The sequence below is a fragment of the Phalacrocorax carbo genome, chromosome 1, assembly GCF_963921805.1.
Source record: "Phalacrocorax carbo chromosome 1, bPhaCar2.1, whole genome shotgun sequence".
NCBI lineage: Eukaryota > Metazoa > Chordata > Aves > Suliformes > Phalacrocoracidae > Phalacrocorax > Phalacrocorax carbo.
Genome location: NC_087513.1, coordinates 143,488,778 through 143,506,335, shown reverse-complemented (window position 1 = coordinate 143,506,335; position 17,558 = coordinate 143,488,778). Strand labels below are relative to the sequence as shown.

The following is a 17,558-nucleotide window of genomic DNA, read 5'->3' as shown; positions in this document are numbered from 1 at the left end:
GACAGCATCTCTTTAGCAAGGGCTCTCTTTAACAAGTTGGCATTGCTCTCCTTCCATTCACCTCTGCTTGCCAGGCAGCAGGCTGTTTCTTGAGTTAGTGATGCAGAAAATCTGAAAGGTCAAAGCTATAAATAGCTGTTTAGGAATATTTTTGCTCGTGGTCTTCATACATTAATTTTTCTTTCATGCCAGTAAGCCTGGGATCAATTAAATTGCATGCGCGAGTACATAGGCTTTTTTCTACTTCCTCAGCCATCTCCAGCCCAACCCGAGTACCTGGGTTCTCTCTCCAGATAAAAAGCTTGGTTTTGGTACTGTGACCAACAAGCAAGTAGTGTATCTGTCAGTTACTTCACAGGACTTGTCTGTATGTGCCATGGACCTCTGTGGTCGCCTATAAAAAATGACAAGTGGCTGCAGTTGAGGACTGCTCTGCCTTGAATTGCCTCCCAGGTGCTTCAGAGTCCAGGCGGGTGCAGGGATGGCCTCAGTGGACCAAGGTCGTCTGGTGTTACTGTGGGGCAAAGGGTTGCAGTGTTAGAGTGCAAATGTCAAAGCCTGTTCCCAGAGCCTGACTTACCCCAGGGCTTTACATCAGTGCAAAAGGGATGTTACTGGGTCGGACTTGGGGTCCGCTTACACCATTCTCCTCCTTGGAGAAGAATGTGAGAACAAGGCAAGCCTGTAGCACCTTTTCAGACGATGGTGTTTCTCTGTGTAATTTTAAAAGCAAGACTGTGGCTCTTTCTTGGTGCTCCCCTTCTGGAGATAAAATCTATCACAAACTACTGAAATGGTGATGTAAAAAATTCTGCTACCCTATTAGCTTTAACATTTACTTTGAATAAATAAATTGTGCTAAGGTTACAGGCACACCAGTAGTATAAGTCATAACAGTTTTTCAGACCCTTATGATGATGTTGGCCACGAGCCATTCATGGTGTTGTCCCTCACGGATTTAAGTATAGACAGGAGAGGGGCTTGCAGGCCTAAGCAGTGGGCTGTGTGGGAGTAGCAGGATAGGCATTTGGATGTCTGGCTCAGTGTGAAGCCTGTACTTTGCAGTTTCCTGTCTCTGTGAAAGCTGCAACAGAAAATGATGGCAGAGTAGTTGGAATCACTTTTGCAGGGAAAACCTATTAGCTGGACCATCCTGAATGACTGACCATTTCTTTTCCCTTGGGCTAGTGGGGTCACAAAAGAGCTTAAGAGATCTTTATGACACCCAAGCTTGTATTTTCTTTTCAGTCCCCTCTCCCTCTTGAAACTGTAAAGGAGTTAAGTTAGCATTGTGCTTTTTTTTTTTAACCCTTCCCATATAAGATGTCAGTATTGTAGCTCTCTTTGCAAGTAGGGTTTTGAATCTCACAGCAATAGTAGTTTTAATCCCTCATTGCTGATAGTGACAGCTGCGTTATGTGAAATGTCGCTTGTCTTCCACAAGTAAATGGTCTGCTTTCATTACTTGGGTATGTGAAACTTTTTTTAGTGGCGTTAAACTGCCACATAAATTGTAGGTCTTGATCCTGAGGAGCACCCTGTAAGACTAGACTCTTGGCAGAGAATTGATTCTTTTTGCAGTTTGAAAGTGGTCTGTTTTGTTCTATGAATGAATGGACAACATGGTTAAATGCTATTGCTTTGCATGTACCATGCATAACAGAATAGAAGACAGACTGTTACCTTTATGTGAGTGCTTACCTTAGAAAATTCTGAATTAACTTGGACACCTGTACAGGCTTCTCAAGACCTCTGGTGAACGTGCCGTGTGTGTTTCAATGAGCTGCTTTTTAGCAGTAAGTTAGAGGTGAAACCTCACTGGTTATTTTTACGATCTTTTTTTGCTTTGAGATACCGTCTCAAGCTATTTGAACTCCTTAGCAAGAGGTTACCTGAATGCATAATGGCATGGAAGAGCTTGCTTGTGAAAAGACTGAGCTGTTCTACCTTTTGGAAGTGAATGAGCCTGTGTAACAGTAAAGTATGAATGGTCTGGAAACAGCAGAGCTAGAGCTTTGGTCCCGCCTGTCCTTGTGATGGAGGAGTTCGGGAGGAAATGCTGTGGGGGGTGGGGGGTGGGGGAGGAATGAATGAAGGCAAAAGTTAGGAAATCTGTAGCAATTAAAAGGATATCCTTTCCATGCATCATGTAATTAGACTGTGAAGCTCATCTGCTACAGGAAGTTGTTGAGACTGAGAATTAGACAAGATTAAAAAAGGAATTGGACAGACGATAACGAGTACACATTTTTCTAAATATCTGTATAAATTAATACCATTTAAAAAATTGATTGTTAGGATTAATCCCAAAATCCAGAGCTTATGTCTGATCAGCAACCAGAAGGAAACTTGATATGTTCTTGCACATTCTTCTGGCTCATGAGATACTGTTGGAGACATGATGTTAGGTAGGGTTGATTTAGTATCTGGTTTCCTGGCTTTTCCTATACATGCTTCTAAAGGAGGCTAGGAAGATTCATGGCTACTTAAAAGTACAGTATTTCATTTGCTTGGATAATCCATAAAAATAGTTTTAGGGGTAGGGGTTTGAACATTAGGATTTACTGTAGTGCATGTCCAAATTGAGCGGATGTTGGAGAACTACAAATTTAATGCTACACTTATTCCTTTCTGTCCAAGATTTTTAACATCTTAAGTTTTTTAGCCCAGTCAGCATACATACCTGCCTGAAACTATAGCTTCATTTTAATTTTAAAATTATGTTGTCTTTTATTTACTTTGTTATGAAAAAAACCCCAGCCAAACAATAAAACCACCCTGAGTCTCCAGGCTCCTCTGTTATAAAATGCCTTAATACAGAAACTTCATACCCAGATTACAGTGTATTAATGAGAAAAATTCTGCCTTTCTGGGATGAGCCCACCAAATTTTGTCCTGAGATCTTCATCCTCTGTAAATAGGCAGTCTTTTGCACATACTGTGAAACATCTATACAAAGATTAAACTATCTATGCTCAGATACTGTGTGTCTATATTACAGTTGTAGTAGGTCATATTACAATTTGGCTTTTGTTTTATTATTTATGAGGTGATTTCAGGTGTAAACTGCTTTATAAGTGTGTTAAAAAATTTACTTGATCCTTATAGAGGTGAATTAAAAAACATTATTTGACCCCCAAATGATGAAAAACTCTTGTGTAATTTGCTTCACGCATTACAGAAAGTGTCTGCTGTACTTTGAGTGTTTGGCACCTGGAATTTCAAAGTTGGCCTTCAAAATGGGTTGTAAAGGAGACCAAAAATCCAGGAAAATGCTAGCTGTTTCAGCTTTCTGTGGTTAGAGAGGATATTGGCCCTCATTCCACGCTGTTTTCTGTAAAAGATTTCTGAGAGCGTGCTCTTGGAGGGGACAGGATGGGACATAGTAGTTCCCTCATGACTTTTAAAAATCATGGCTCTTGTGTTTCCTGGGCAGTGGGTCTTCAAACTCCCAAAGTGGTGGGCATGAGGAACAGAGATGCATGTTGCTGACTTGCTCTGGGATCTGCTGGGCGCAGAGGAAGCCTTAGGACTGAAGCAATTAGATGCAATCCAGCAGAAATCCTGCTTTGATTGTAACAACAGAGCAGTTAACCCATAATTTATTTAGACCTTTGAGGCATGGTTCCCAGTTGTGGCCTAGGCACCTGTGACAAGCAGATTACCCTTGTTGGGGGTTTGCAAGTAGGTGGTCAAAGTACCTGAAAGCTCAGAATGTGTCACAAGAAGAAATAATTGGTGTTTCTTTCCATTTTTAAGAGATGACACAATCAATTTGTTTTCCCTCACACGTACATCTGGGCAAGACACGGTGAATTAGCAATGGCATTGGTCAGCTTCAGTGGTAGCTAGCAGAGGGGTATTGGAAAAGGTATTTGACTCTTTTCTTTTTTTTTTTTTTTTTTTTCTTTTAAATGAGGTTTAGGTTTGCAGTGGTCATGAACAAAAGGTGCCTGACAGTCTGTGCAGATCTGATGTTTGAATTGCTCAGCGAAGATGGGATTTGTAGAAGGCTGTTTTATTGTCGAGACCTACCCTGTCTTTGCTAATATTTTGCTGTAATTCTCTACAGCATCACTTGTATCCCCCCTGATATTTTTAGTGGCTAAGGATATGTCACACAAAATAGTGTTCTTTGTTTCACAGGTGCGATTTATTCACAGCATAAGCACAGGAGGATCCTGTGAGGAAGATTATATATTGAATTTTCATAGAGAGCTTCCAGATGGAGTCTGGGTTAAAGCCATAGGCAGCTTTTGGTAAAGCATTTATAAACGGATTCTTAGAAGTTAATTTTCCTTGGACATGCTTTTCTAAGATAATTTCCAAATAGGACTCAGAAGTCTGAAAAACAAATAAAACATATGAACCATATCTTTCCTTCTACAGCTCCATGATATTGTTATTGCTTGGTGTGTTCCTGCCATGGGGGAGCAGAGTGGCCTTATTTCTGGAGAACTTTTGTAGAATTTAGCTTTTAAAGGCTTTAGAGAAGGCAGTGTGTCTCTGCAGAGGTGACAAGGAAATTCTCATTGCCTCAGCAAATCCAGGCACTTTTACTGCAGAGCAAAAAGCTAATCTCGACCAAAGAACAAGGTCTCTTCTTCTAGATCTGAGCCCCAGCTCTAAAGCATGAAATAATTATTGGAGTTTCTCAACAAAATGCTTAGGATGGTGATGATTATGATGATGATGACATAAGCAAACACATTTTTTATTGACGTCATTCACTCAAAGTGCTGCACCGTTTTCAGCTGAAACTAAAAAATTCCTGGCAGCAAAATGAAATGGCACATTCAGACAAAGGAGTCTTGCATGGTAATCAGGGCTAAAACTCATCTCTTCTTTCATGCTTTTAATTGCTACAAGTATTATTTTGAAAATCCCACTGTCACAGTAACTTCTGCAAACGCATACAGCGGTGTCCATTTCTGTGTGTATGGACCTGACTCCAGTAGCTGAGGTCAGTCAGTCAATTGTAGCTCAGCTCTGCCAAGACCCTTCTCTAGTCTGGTAAAGACGTGCAGCGCTAGCTGAGTCTATTCTTGAGGAGTGATGTGTCCAGATGGGAATGCCTTGTTAGCCTAGACCAGGCATGCTTATTTTTCCTATTTTCTCAATATTGATGATATTACAATAAAATTGAAGAGTTGTGTTTTATGCATGGTAAGAAATAGATCTGCTTTTGGGTGACTGAAAGATGACCACTGAACTCCATGGGCTAACTGTGGAAGTGAAGGTGGTCCTTGCCAAGAGGAGGGTATGTGCTGTGGAGTGGACTAGCTGTTGCTTTATGGATACAGTTAGTAAGGGAGCTGCACTGTTTTTCAAATAAGTGTCCAAAAATAAACAACCACGAGGAAAAGCTGGCTATCTAAATCCTGAAGGCTTGTGTCTGCTCTTTGTTGAGCTGGCTTAGTTAATAGCCTTGAGGCTGACTACTGAAATGATGTTTACTTGATTCGTCAGAAAACTCTCTTTGGGTCCTCTGGGTGTTCTGGTTTATTTCCACAACAAAGGAAATACAGAGTGAGTGATCAAGACACGTGTTCTCATATGTTGTCCTTTGAGAGTATTTTACTTTTGGAAGACCCTGCTTGGCCACATGTGAAGAAATGAAGAATGATGAGAGCTAGAGATTGTAATGATTTCAAGTGTCTGCAGGAAATACTTAATTGCACTGTTATCACAGGTAAAAATAGGCAATTCTTAGGAAGTCTTGGTCAAGTTCTGGGCTTCCTTAAGGTTTCAGTCATTGTGTTTACGTTGGTTAAATCTTTGACCTTCAGTGGTATCTCTGTTGTAAATTTTAGAGATCTGAAGCAGTGAACTTAATATTGCAGCGTGGTGATAGTGTGGTCAGTACTATACAACAGTAAAAAGAAACAACAAAGTCCATGCTCCAAGGGGATTTGTGCTCTAAAAATAGAGATGATACAGTTCACATACATAATGGATGATCAGAAAATGAATGTGCTGCTAAGCAATGTAGTTAGAATACTGATGCCTGTAATAGCATTTTTCTTCAAGTGTTTAAAAAATAGTGGGCTTGATATGAAGTACTCCTATGTTCTGTCAGTGGCTTAAAAGGCAGTTTGTAAAGCACTTACCTCAGATAAGGTTTGAAGAATATCTTTTCTGATAATTAAACCAGTCATTGCCCTTCTCATTTATTGGATTATTTTTTCCTTCTGGAGTTCTTTGGAATTGTGCCATGTTAGTGTTTCTCATAATCCTGGTTCTGTACCTGTAACACAGAAAATGAAAAAGCCTTTAAAGTGGCATAAATCATTTTACATTTTATTTTTGGTGTGTGCGCATACTGCTTGGAAAAAAACCGGATGCTTGCAAGTCTTAATGCTTTCACTCTTGTCATTCAGATTTTAATACAGGCCTGTTAGGTACCTGAGGAGTTTTACACAGAAGACAACAGTGTACAGTCTGCTCTGAACCAAAGCAGATAACACATCAGTAGCAAATAAGAGCACCTTGAGTCTGTGCTTTTGAGTTCCCTGGTCAGCCTTCTCTCCTGGCAGCCCATGAGAGATGCAGTTGTAGGACATAATGAAGTGACACTGATGTTCCAGGTCACTGGCAGCCTATTTCAATACCTGTTTTTAGCATAGAGCCTTTTTAAAGAATGTTTTACTTGGTGATTTCCAAGAACAGCTGAAAATTTTTGCAGTAAGCATAACCGGTCTGGTGCTGTCAAACTGAAAAGGGTACATGAAGATATTTGGCTCTGAGATATTTTATTATTCTTCTGGCTATAAAACTGAATTAGTAAGAAGAGAGTTCAGCCTGCCACAGCTTATTGCAGGGATATTTTCTGTTTCATTTTATTGCCCTTTGAGGATTTGATTTCTCGTTATGATAATACAGTTAATTAGTTGTAATGTCTTAGTGTCTTCAGTGGAGGAAAAAACCCACAAAGGATGCATATTCCCTTTATTTAAATTGTATGCACCTGTATTTGACGGACACTGACATTAAGTAAGCTTTGAGATGACTGATAATCATGTTTGCATGCTTGTAAAAACTTAATTCCCTTTAGCCAAGGGTTGAATATTATGGCTGGAGGTTTGTCACTGATGGGTTTGCTTTTTTCCACGATGGCACATTTCATTGTATAGATTTGCTAAAGGATGGTGAGGTTGGATTGGGTCACCGTGCCGGCATTGCTGGGGTTCAGGCACAGAGCAACACAGGTCCCATGTTTCAGCAAAGGCAGCTGTTCATCTTTGATCCTGGAGATCCTGACCGGTAAAACTTCAGGTGGTTTTAATAAATGAATAAGTGCCTATACATCAATTTCGCCATGGCAACTGTTCGTAGCCAATGATGAATATGACAGTTTGAAGTAGCTAAACTGAGTGAAAGAAAAGGATATGCTGCCTTGTATCTAAGTTGGGGTAAAGCCTACAGACTGGCAAGTAAAATAAGCTGTTCAGAAGTGATGTGGTGGGGAGTCTTAAATCAGACACAGGCCTCCTTTCCCCTGTCACCTGTAACAGCCTTCTTCCTTCTGATTAGCTTTCAGGCAGCAGTGTGGTTTTGAGTTAGTGTAAACTTCTTGTCATACTGCACCCGATGCACTGAGAGTTAGTAATCCAGGTAATTTGAAATTGACTTTTGTTGGTACTCTTTTAAAAAAATTATCAAGGTATATGTATTGTTTCAGTGTAGATTAAGAAAAATACCTACCGCTTCCTTCAGCGTAACACTGTCTCAAGCCACTCTTTCCCCTGGTGTTTTTTACAGGTGTTCCGCAAGGATCTCATTAGTGCCATGAAACTACCAGATTCTCACCATGTCAACCCTGATGAATATTATGTCTTTGCGGACACGTGGAAACAAGAATGGGAGAAAGGGGTTCAAGTTCCAGCCAGTCCAGAAACTATTCCACAGCCTTCTCTCAGGTAATGGCGATCAGACGCAGATCACGTGCGCAAAACATCAACTTAGAGAAGATGGTCTCCCAAATGTAGGTTGTCTAAAGGCAGTCAGCTCTTCTGTTTTGTTATATTTAAATCTCCAATGTAGCAGCCTTCAGGCATGTTCTTAAACCAACCAAGTACCAATTTGGAAAACATTTCTGTGGCACTTCAGTCCAGATCTGGTTCTCTCTGTACACTGTTATAGTATCTATACTGTGAGATTAAAGAGAGGTTCTTTTTTCCTGAGTCACACGGTGCAATGGATTAAAAACTGTTTTCTCATTTGATTAAAAGCTCATTTCTTATTTATTAAAAATAAACCCAAATCTTAAACGTGTTACTTAAAAGGCTTCCTTAACAAGCATGATGACGATGATGGAGCAGTAGGCATGCAGTAGTTCCTGATACCTGATAAAGTTACTCACTTGTTCATATTTAGTTTTGGTTATTGTTGCCAAAGCTTTAACCCTTTCTGCCTTCTCTTGCCACAAATAGCTGCTTAACACTATAGAGGTTCAGTGATCTCAGTTTCAGGAGATAAATTTACCTTTTGTTCTCTCACACTGTGCTTAGACTAGAAAAACATAACACTGTAGTCCTGCAACCCTTCCTGGTTGGAACAGTGTGTGTTTCAACATAGAAATGTTATTGCCAGCATGGTCTTTGAGACAAAGATAAATGAATTGTCCAATGAAAGCGCTGATGCCAGCATAATTTAATTTCCACTGGGGCTATTGTCAGTACCAAGTTATTAAAAATAAATATATTGCATCTCATACTAGCAGTATTACATTAAAAGAAAAAATTGCTATAGATTTGGCTGGACCAGAGAAAAGAAAAGCTCACAAGGGAACGAAAGGAAAAAATGAGCAAGGTGAAGGGGGAGGAAGAATGGCAGAACAACATCGTTTGTGCTAACATTGACAACACACATTGTCCAGTAAGAATTATGTGGAATACTGCTTGACTGCTGCCTGCTCCTTCTTTACTCCTCTTGCCTTATTTCCCACAGCTTTTCTTTTCTCCTTGTCCTGTGAGCACGCAGAGCTGCTCACGCATGGCACCGTTCCATTCAGTCTCTCTCTGGCTTCCTTTCACATGCAGGGCCTCTTGCATTGAATTCAGAGAAAGATTGACTTTATCTAGCAAAGGTCAGTCTTTCCGTTCCCATAGGCTAGTTCACTAATCAAGTGCCGAGTTTTATCTCTTAGAATAATTGAAAGATTGAAAACATCAATATTTTTCTCCCTAGCTTCCTAGATGATTTTCAGCTGTTTTTTCCCCCCTTACATTTTTGCTTGGCATCAGAATGGTTCTTACATAACAAAAACAATACATTTGTAACATGGATAGTGTGTCGTTTACAAAATAAGGGTAGACTGTTTATCCCAAATGAAGAGCAAGCATTTCTCCGCGTGCGCACACACACACGCTGCAGTAGAATAAATTAAGCTTTCGCAAAAAAGTTGGTATTTTCAAGAAATCAGTTGGCAAGATTTCCTTCTATCATTTAAGAAGAATATAGAACAAAGATTGTAGGGAGTTTTGTGCAGAATAGTTTCTGTGGGTTTCAAAAACACTTGCATCATCACACTAGTAGCATTTGTAAAATTGAAAATCATATGCACAGGCTTACATTTTAAAAAGGATTCTGTATACGTAGCAAACCTTAGCACATTTTGTGTGAAGAAGTGACATTTACAGAATCCTGTCTCCCTAGCCTGGCTACACTTACCAGCTAGTTTAAAATCTGTGAAACACTAGGTTTCTCTGCACTTACAAAAAATATTTCATGTCTTTCAAGGATGGGTCTTAAAATGCTGTAACTTTTTCTTTTTTTACTTTCACTCTTAGGGTTGTAGCAGAAAAGGTGAAAGAAGTACTGTATACACGACCCAGGAAATACATCCACTGTTCCAGCCAAGAGCCCACAGAACCAGGTTACATCAACATTTTGGAACTGGCAGAATCTGTATGTCGCTATGACTTGGATGACATGGACATCTTTTGGCTTCAGGAGCTAAATGAAGAGCTTACAGAAATGGGTAACTTCACAATATGTTCTAATTTTAAAAGCAGCAGTTAATTTCTGCCGTTTGGGTTGTAGTCTGCTGTGTGAGATCTCTTAAAAGATCACCGAATGATAATTGAATGGAAATGCTAAGAAAAACGGGAGGTAAAAATACTTAAAATAATTACTTGCTCGATCTGTTTGTGTTTTATGGTTTACCTGATATGCCTAAAAACTTCTTCACATCCAAAATCATGTGCAACTTCTGCAGACTGAGGCAGGAGAGAAAAAGCCCACACCAGGTGGAATTAATTTTAGGACTTCAAAAGTTAAAATTTGGTGTAGGAAAAGCAGATGTTTCCATTTCTTAAACTTGAACATATTATTGCCACAAATTCAGAGTTCTGAGGAGCTTGCATGCTGGGTTCTTAACAGACTAATTAAGTTTCACACATGTTAGCCCATTTAAAATCAGCTAAGTAAATTTTCTTTTTTCCACGTGAGTTGTGGGTGTAGAGGGCTATCGGGGGAGTGAGCTATGGAGAATAATCCTGGAATTATCACTGGAACAACTGAGCTGTAGTGGAATAGTCTGTGTGGCTGGCATTCTTCCATGGATGATTGCAGTTCCTTTAGGAAGGACAGGTGGGCAAAAGAGGGAAATACTTGGTATCTCTTGGATTTGTTGTTCACAAACAAAGAACCACCTGTAGGGATGTGATAATTGATGGCATTGTCTGTAGTAGCTATGAATCAGTGGTGATCAAGATCCTAAGGGGACTGAGGGATGGAAGTAGCCTTCTGGTCCTGGACTTCAGGAGAGCAGGTTTATACTTCTTTGGGTAACCGGTAGGCGAGATCTGGGAGGCAGCTCTGAAGAGTGGAACTGCTGAAGAGCGTTAGAGGACTTTAAGGGAAGTCTTGTCCAAGCACAAGAAAGATCCATCCAGACATTCAGGAAAACACGTAGATGTGTCAGGAGACCCTCCTTAGTGAAGGAGGGAACTCATAACTGAGCTCCAGTTCTGAAGGATGTACGTAAGAGGTAGAAGCAAGGACAAGCTTCCCAGGACTATAGGGATGCTGTTAGTAAAATCAAAGCTTTTTGGTAGGTCGGGAGGCAGATCTCCATCCATAGACATTTTCAAGATCTGATTAACCATAATCTCCTGAGCAACAACCTTGTCTGGACTCTACTGGGAGCCAGGGATTAGGCTGGAGCCCTCTGAAGGTCACTTCCCACCTGAATGATTCTGTAACTCTCTTAATTCAGGGAGTGAGAAAATATCCAGGCATCAGATGGAAGAGTTTAATAGCAGAAGACACTTTGTATCAGCAGTCATTTATCTTTTCCATCTCCCTGTTTATTGGTTGCAACAAGGAGTCCAAATTAATAGCCATATTCTTGAGCATAGTCCAGCAGTTAAAATGTTAGCTTCTGACATTAGGTGAACATCCCAGCCTTTGAAGGTCTCAGTAAATAGTAAAGTATTGAAGTATGGGCAGCAGCAGCATTTTGACTGAGGGTTTTGAGAGGATGCAGTTTGGAGATTTCTTGTAGATGTGAACGTCGTAGGGTTACTTACGCAGTGTATGTCCGGAAGCTGTGAGCTGAGGACCAGTCTCATAGCAAATCCTTTTTAAGTGGTTCTGCTTATGCTAAGTTTGATTGGTGGTAAGAATATATAGCATGTGTAGTGCTCAAGTGAACAGGCAGTATGGATTGCCAACAGTATATTTATCTACTACTTCATTAAAAAAAACAACCACCCCAAAACAATAAAAGCTCTTCTCATCTATTGTGCTGATCACTCTAGTAGTGTACTGGCTGGTACTGGGTGGTGGCAACTTCTGTATCTTTACAAGATCTAAAGTGTTCTTGGTAAGTTTTATTTCTTAAGGAGTTGGTGTTCAGAAGAACCTTGTGGGTAATTTTGAAAGAACATTTTGTGTGATTTTGGATGTCATTAGTATTTCTTAAAATTATGGAGGTGGAGGGAGGATTGTATGGGAGCAGCTAGCAGTTACAGAAACTGCTGTCTGTCTTTTTGTGCTGTTGTATTCGCTTCAAGGTGTAGTCTTGTGTTTTACTCCAGTAGTAGTATTATTTGTATTTATAAGATAATGCCACAATAAGCCAGAGAGTGGAAAAGGTTTTCCTTTTTTTATTTTTTATTTTTAGTACGTGTGATGGGAGAGAAGACACTGTGTCTACTGCTTTAATTGACGGAAGTTGTTCTTCTCTCTTCCTGTATCTCGGACTCGGTCAGAGGTACCTGACTGTCCTCTGATTGTCCTTCTCTATTCTTCATTGCAGGATGTGGGCCCCTGGATGAAAACACGATGGAAAAGACAATCGAAGTGCTGGAACGGCACTGTCATGAGAACATGAATCATGCTATTGAGACTGAAGAAGGATTGGGTATTGAATATGATGAAGACGTCATCTGTGATGTGTGCCGGTCCCCTGACAGTGAAGACGGGAATGACATGGTGTTTTGTGACAAGTGTAATATCTGTGTCCATCAGGTTAGTGTCTGCAGGAATGTTGACGCTGTCCTGTGGTCTTAGTTTACCTTGGCAAGTGTGCAATTTGAACTAGTATTAAATGTTAATTGGAAGGCGTTGTTCATTTTCTAGGTATGAAGAGTGGTACAATAGTAAGTTGAATTTTTGTACCCTGACAGTTACAGTAGATTTAGTGGCCGAGCATGGTAACTATGTGAACATCTACAGCCTAATAGGAACACAAAGTGTGTTCTTGGGACTTGCAAGTACTTCCTCTGTGACCATAAACAATTTCTCTCCTACTATTAAACCTTCTTTTGAAGATAAGCAGGGCAGGTAATACTGGCTTGCCCTATATGTGAAGAATCTAAAGATCATTTGTTTCAGAACTGGGGTTTTTCCTCCTTGACTGACTAGTTAATTGGCCAGACACGAGCTGTCCAAATTTAGCCATCTGAAACCACATGTAGGCACTTCAACAGACTGATCATTTTTAGAAGGCATAAGCACCTGCAGTAACCGTGCTCTCAGTCTGAATGTTGCTCACATTTATAGCATTTCAGATGTGGCCAAGACTTCACACTGATTGAGCTCAGTGTAGTCAGGCAGAGGCATCCTTATAATCAAAAAAGGGATATGAATCCTGTGGTTTCTGTACGTCCTGTTCTGGAAGGGGTTTTTGCTAAAAATTGAAGAGACTAGAAGTTGTTTTTTTTTTTTTTTAATGTGGTTTTGTACTAACTGCAAGTAATACTCAGAAAACGTATCTGGCTGAAAAAGGACCTGTCATCTCCCTGCTCGCAGTGGGTTGGCTTCCAGCCCGGCCGCTTTCCTGATCTGGTGCACCGTGTGAAGCAGCCACGTGAGCCTGAGTGCCAGTAGCGCAGCCAGTGAGAGGAATACAGCCGGCAGCTGGACCGCCTGCTTCAGCCCCTGCTTGTGCCTGTTCAAAAGTAATGATGAATTTGCAGTCAGAGGCTCGTGGTTGCCTGCTGACAGCTAAGCTTGAGCTGATGGCCTGCTGCCTCCTTCCTCCTGACCCTTCCCCATGCTGGACCTGCCTGAAACAAACTGGGGAGCATGTCTGGGCCAGAGCTGATCCCAACAACAGTGACAAATCATCCTGTTTTTAATCTGGATCAGCCCTGGTTCACTACATAGCAGCAGGTCTGTTTGTCATCACACAGTGTGGAGGTGGGGAGTAGGAGGAGTGTGAGAGATTTCTTCCTTCAAGGTGCCCTCTCATGCCAGCTCAAACACATTGTGAAATTACTGGTTTAGTAGTCTAGGCCTCCTCCACTAATTAGCTGGATTATATTAGAAAATAGTTTCAGTCCATTTCCAATCACCTACATGTGATCTTAGGTGTAATGCCTCTTCTGCATTAATAGTAGAAAGAATGCTAGTGGGAATGTGCCGCAGACAAGAAAAAACACTTGTAAAATTTAGATTACAGCTCCCCCTGTTGGGTTTTTACAAGTCATCACATCAAAATAGTGTTTGTTAGTCAGTCTCGGCATTTCCATAATGCAGGATTTAATTCTGAAAAGTCCCCATCTCTACAGGCCTGACATCAATGTGCAATGTTTTATGGTATTGCTTTGTATTAAATACTGAGATCTTATAATAAGAATGCTGGGAAGACAAATGTGGGAATTTTATGCTAGATTTGAATCTGAAAGACGGGTTACAGGTAACGATCCTGTGCTGTTGAGGCTTGCAATATTACTGTTCCCAGAGACAGTGTTAATTCACATGTAGTTAGCCATTAAGAACTGCTTGGAATTTGAATCAGAAAGCAGACTGATTTTTTTCTATTCTTTGTCCTTTTTTTTTTTTTAAATTCTCAAACCTAGCAAAATTTAAGAAATTCTTCATTTTCTGAGGGTTTAAGTGCAATACTTGGGAAATATGCATAAAACCCAGCACCCTGTAATTTCAGTATATGCTATAATTTTTGTTGCAATATCACATTAATATTTAAAGTAACAAACGATTCACAGAACTGTAACCACAAGGGTAATTTTTAATATTGCAGGAAATGGTCTTCAGTCAAACAGCTCGTATCCCTTCACATTTAAGTAGAATTATGTTAAATTGTAACGTTATTAGCGGTAGGAAATCGTGATTTTAAAAAGGATTAGATGCAGAAGCTAATTTAAAGAAATGTCTACGGTGGTTGCTTCAGAAATTTAAAAGTCACTAAAAGGAAAGATGAAGGTTCTTAACACCAGTGGTGGTGTTACAGTCACAATGGGTATGTTTTACACTATAAACAAATAATACCAGCACACATTTTAAAAAGAAACCAGCATAAAAAGACTTTGCTTTAAAGGCTGGTTATCTCTTTGATCACTTGACTCACTTTAAGGTACAGAAATTAGAGAAGGATTAAATAAAAGCCAAACTGTGCTTTTAGTATTTGAAAACTTTGGTCCATTTGAGTACTAATGCTTGCGTGTGAAATCATATCGGTGCAATGATCTCAATACCTGTTTTCCTCTAAGGCATGCTATGGAATCTTAAAAGTACCTGAAGGGAGCTGGCTCTGTCGCACCTGCGTCCTGGGAATACATCCTCAGTGCCTCCTGTGTCCCAAAAGAGGAGGTGCCATGAAAGCTACTAGGACAGGGACCAAGTGGGCACATGTGAGCTGTGCTCTCTGGATTCCAGAGGTAAAATTTAATTTCTGCCTCTTTCTTTTGTATCTTAGACTCCTCTCTGCCCTCCTTCCTTTTCATTCCCTCCTCTGCCATTTTATGTTCTCATGGTTTAAGGTGTTTGCCTGGCTTAATACCTGACTTTATTCTGATGAGTCTGAACGGTCTGTGGGGACTGGGAGAGGGTCCAGCTTGTGTTCTATTAATTGATCACTTGGTCCCTTCCATTTAGTCAGCAGTCACTTCTTGGCGTTGTTATGGTATCTGCGTGGCCTGCTAGATGTAAGCTAGTGTTCACTGTACAACTGCAGCTTCATTGTCTCTCTTGTTTTCTGATGAATTTGTCTGCTCGGTTAGGTGTGTAACTTGCATGCATACGTCCACTCTTTTTTTAAAGAACAACCCACAATGCCCCCACCATTGCCTTATTGGTGTAGGATGGACTCTAAGATTTGGTGTTAATGTTCTTCTTGAACTAAAATTTTTCTGAATGGTGGGGAGATTAGGCTTTTTATCTTCTATGTCATATTTTATAAATAAAGACTTTTAAAATGTATCAGTGCATACATATATGGAGAGTTTAATAATGAAGCTTTACACTTTTTCCTGTATTTTGAATCAAGTTCATATCACATTGTAATTCTGTAAATTGGAATGTTCATTCATTTATAGGTGGGGTTTGTACTTAGTTTTGTACTTGGAATATTTCTGTTTTCTTTCTGGTAAGATACACAGATCTATTACAGTGGGGGTTTAATGCAGGGCGGTAGCCAGATCTTTCGGCACCATGACATCGGGGAGTGGATGCCTTATTTTCTGAAACTTCTGCTCCCAAGCACACAGGCAGGCCTCACGTTTGCAAAACTTTGAGGAAGATGTTAAGATCCTCAGTATTGTTTTTAACATAGCAGCCAGATGTAATGTGTAATGCCTAGCTCTGTCTCAGGCATATATCTGCTTTTCAAGGAGGTTACCTTTGCAGTTGCATTTTCCTTTCAGGCCTGTATTTCCTGGCATCTCTCCCACCTTTAAAGAGAGAAGAGTTGAGGGGAAAAAAAACCCCAACTATTTATTTTAAATAAAATTTAAAAATAATCTCCTGACTTTTCCTCCTGTTCTTATGAAGTGTCTTGGTTGGAAGCTCTCCTGGCTCTGAGCAGACTGCTTTTCCTAAGAAATCCTTTCTGCACGTGGTTGTCTTGATGCTGTCAACAGCAGAAGAGGAACCGGCAGGTTTGGGAAGCATGTGACGGCAGGGCAGGGAGTACACACTGCCTTCCCACCTGCCCACCTCCTTCTGGCTGAGGGAGAGAAGCTGCCAGGGGAGCACCCAGGTGGGGGAGCTCGAATCAGCAGCTCCCACAGTCCATTCAGTGGCTCCAGGCCTCTCCAGGCCTTGGGCACCTCCTCCCCTCCACACCAATGCCAAGCGTGTCAGGCATGGTGAGGAGGTGACACCTGCCAGTAGGGGCAGGAAATGCCTCTTGGATCCATTTTGTCTCTCCGTCTTCTGCGTTGCCACTTGTAAAACAATTCAGTTGCCAGAGAAGCCTTTGGGAATCTTTGCTAAAATGGCAGGTCAGTTCCTGTCTGGATAGTCACTGTGGCCTTACATGCTGCAGGGGACAAGAAAGACCCCGAGTTTGAAGACCTGGGGATGGATACTTTAGGGGAGCATACGTATTCTCATATACCTATTTTTCTTCTCCCCAGGCTAGTAGCACACTGGAACTCCCCCAAAAGAAACAGATGAATTATAAAGTCACTACCATTTCCTCTTGTGGCCCTAATAAAATTGAGCAAAGCAGAATGCAGAGAGGGATGGGCCATAAACATGTCTGTGCCTTTCGGTAAAAGGTTCAGAGAGGGACCTCACCAACTATAGGCTAGCATTATTGCAGGCAATTGCACCAGGTATTTTCCTTCATCAGCTCATTCAGCACTGTCTTAAAATGTTTTTTCTTCCCTCCCTTCCTTGTAAGATACTCAGGAAAAAAAGGACAGTCTACCGCTTGTGGAAGAAGGGGCAGGTAACAGAAGAAGAGTACAGAGACCTCGTGAGGTCTTACAGGGAGAAAATTAGGCAAGCAAAAGCCCAGCTAGAACTCAACCAGGCCACTACTGTAAGGGATAACAAAAAATGTTTTTACAGATATATTAACAACAAAAAGAATCAAAGAGAATCTCTGTCCTCTGTTGGACATGGAGGGGAACGTTGCAACTGAGGATGAGGAAGAGGCTGAGGTATTAAATGCTTCTTCGCCTCAGTCTTTAACAGTCAGACCCCAGTTATCCCCAGGGTATTCAGCCCCCTGAGCTGGAAGGCAGGGACGGATCGCAGAACAAACCCCCCATAATCCAGGAGGAAGCCATTTACGACAAGCTGCTCCAGCTGTACACTCACAAGTTTATGGGGCGGATGAGATCTACCCAAGCGTACAG

General features: G+C 40.9%; 1 protein-coding gene across 7 annotated transcripts in view; it reads left to right on the top strand.

Annotated features, from left to right (window-relative positions):
* The window catches only part of JADE3 (jade family PHD finger 3), a 70,478-nt gene that overhangs the window by 37,815 nt on the left and 15,105 nt on the right, over positions 1–17,558 (top strand). For all 7 annotated transcript variants that reach the window (XM_064438017.1, XM_064437988.1, XM_064438026.1 and 4 more), the window contains 4 exons: positions 7,762–7,919; positions 9,792–9,982; positions 12,266–12,477; positions 14,964–15,131. In XM_064438017.1, the coding sequence (XP_064294087.1) occupies positions 7,762–7,919; positions 9,792–9,982; positions 12,266–12,477; positions 14,964–15,131 (729 nt within the window). The remainder of the gene's footprint in view (positions 1–7,761; positions 7,920–9,791; positions 9,983–12,265; positions 12,478–14,963; positions 15,132–17,558) is intronic.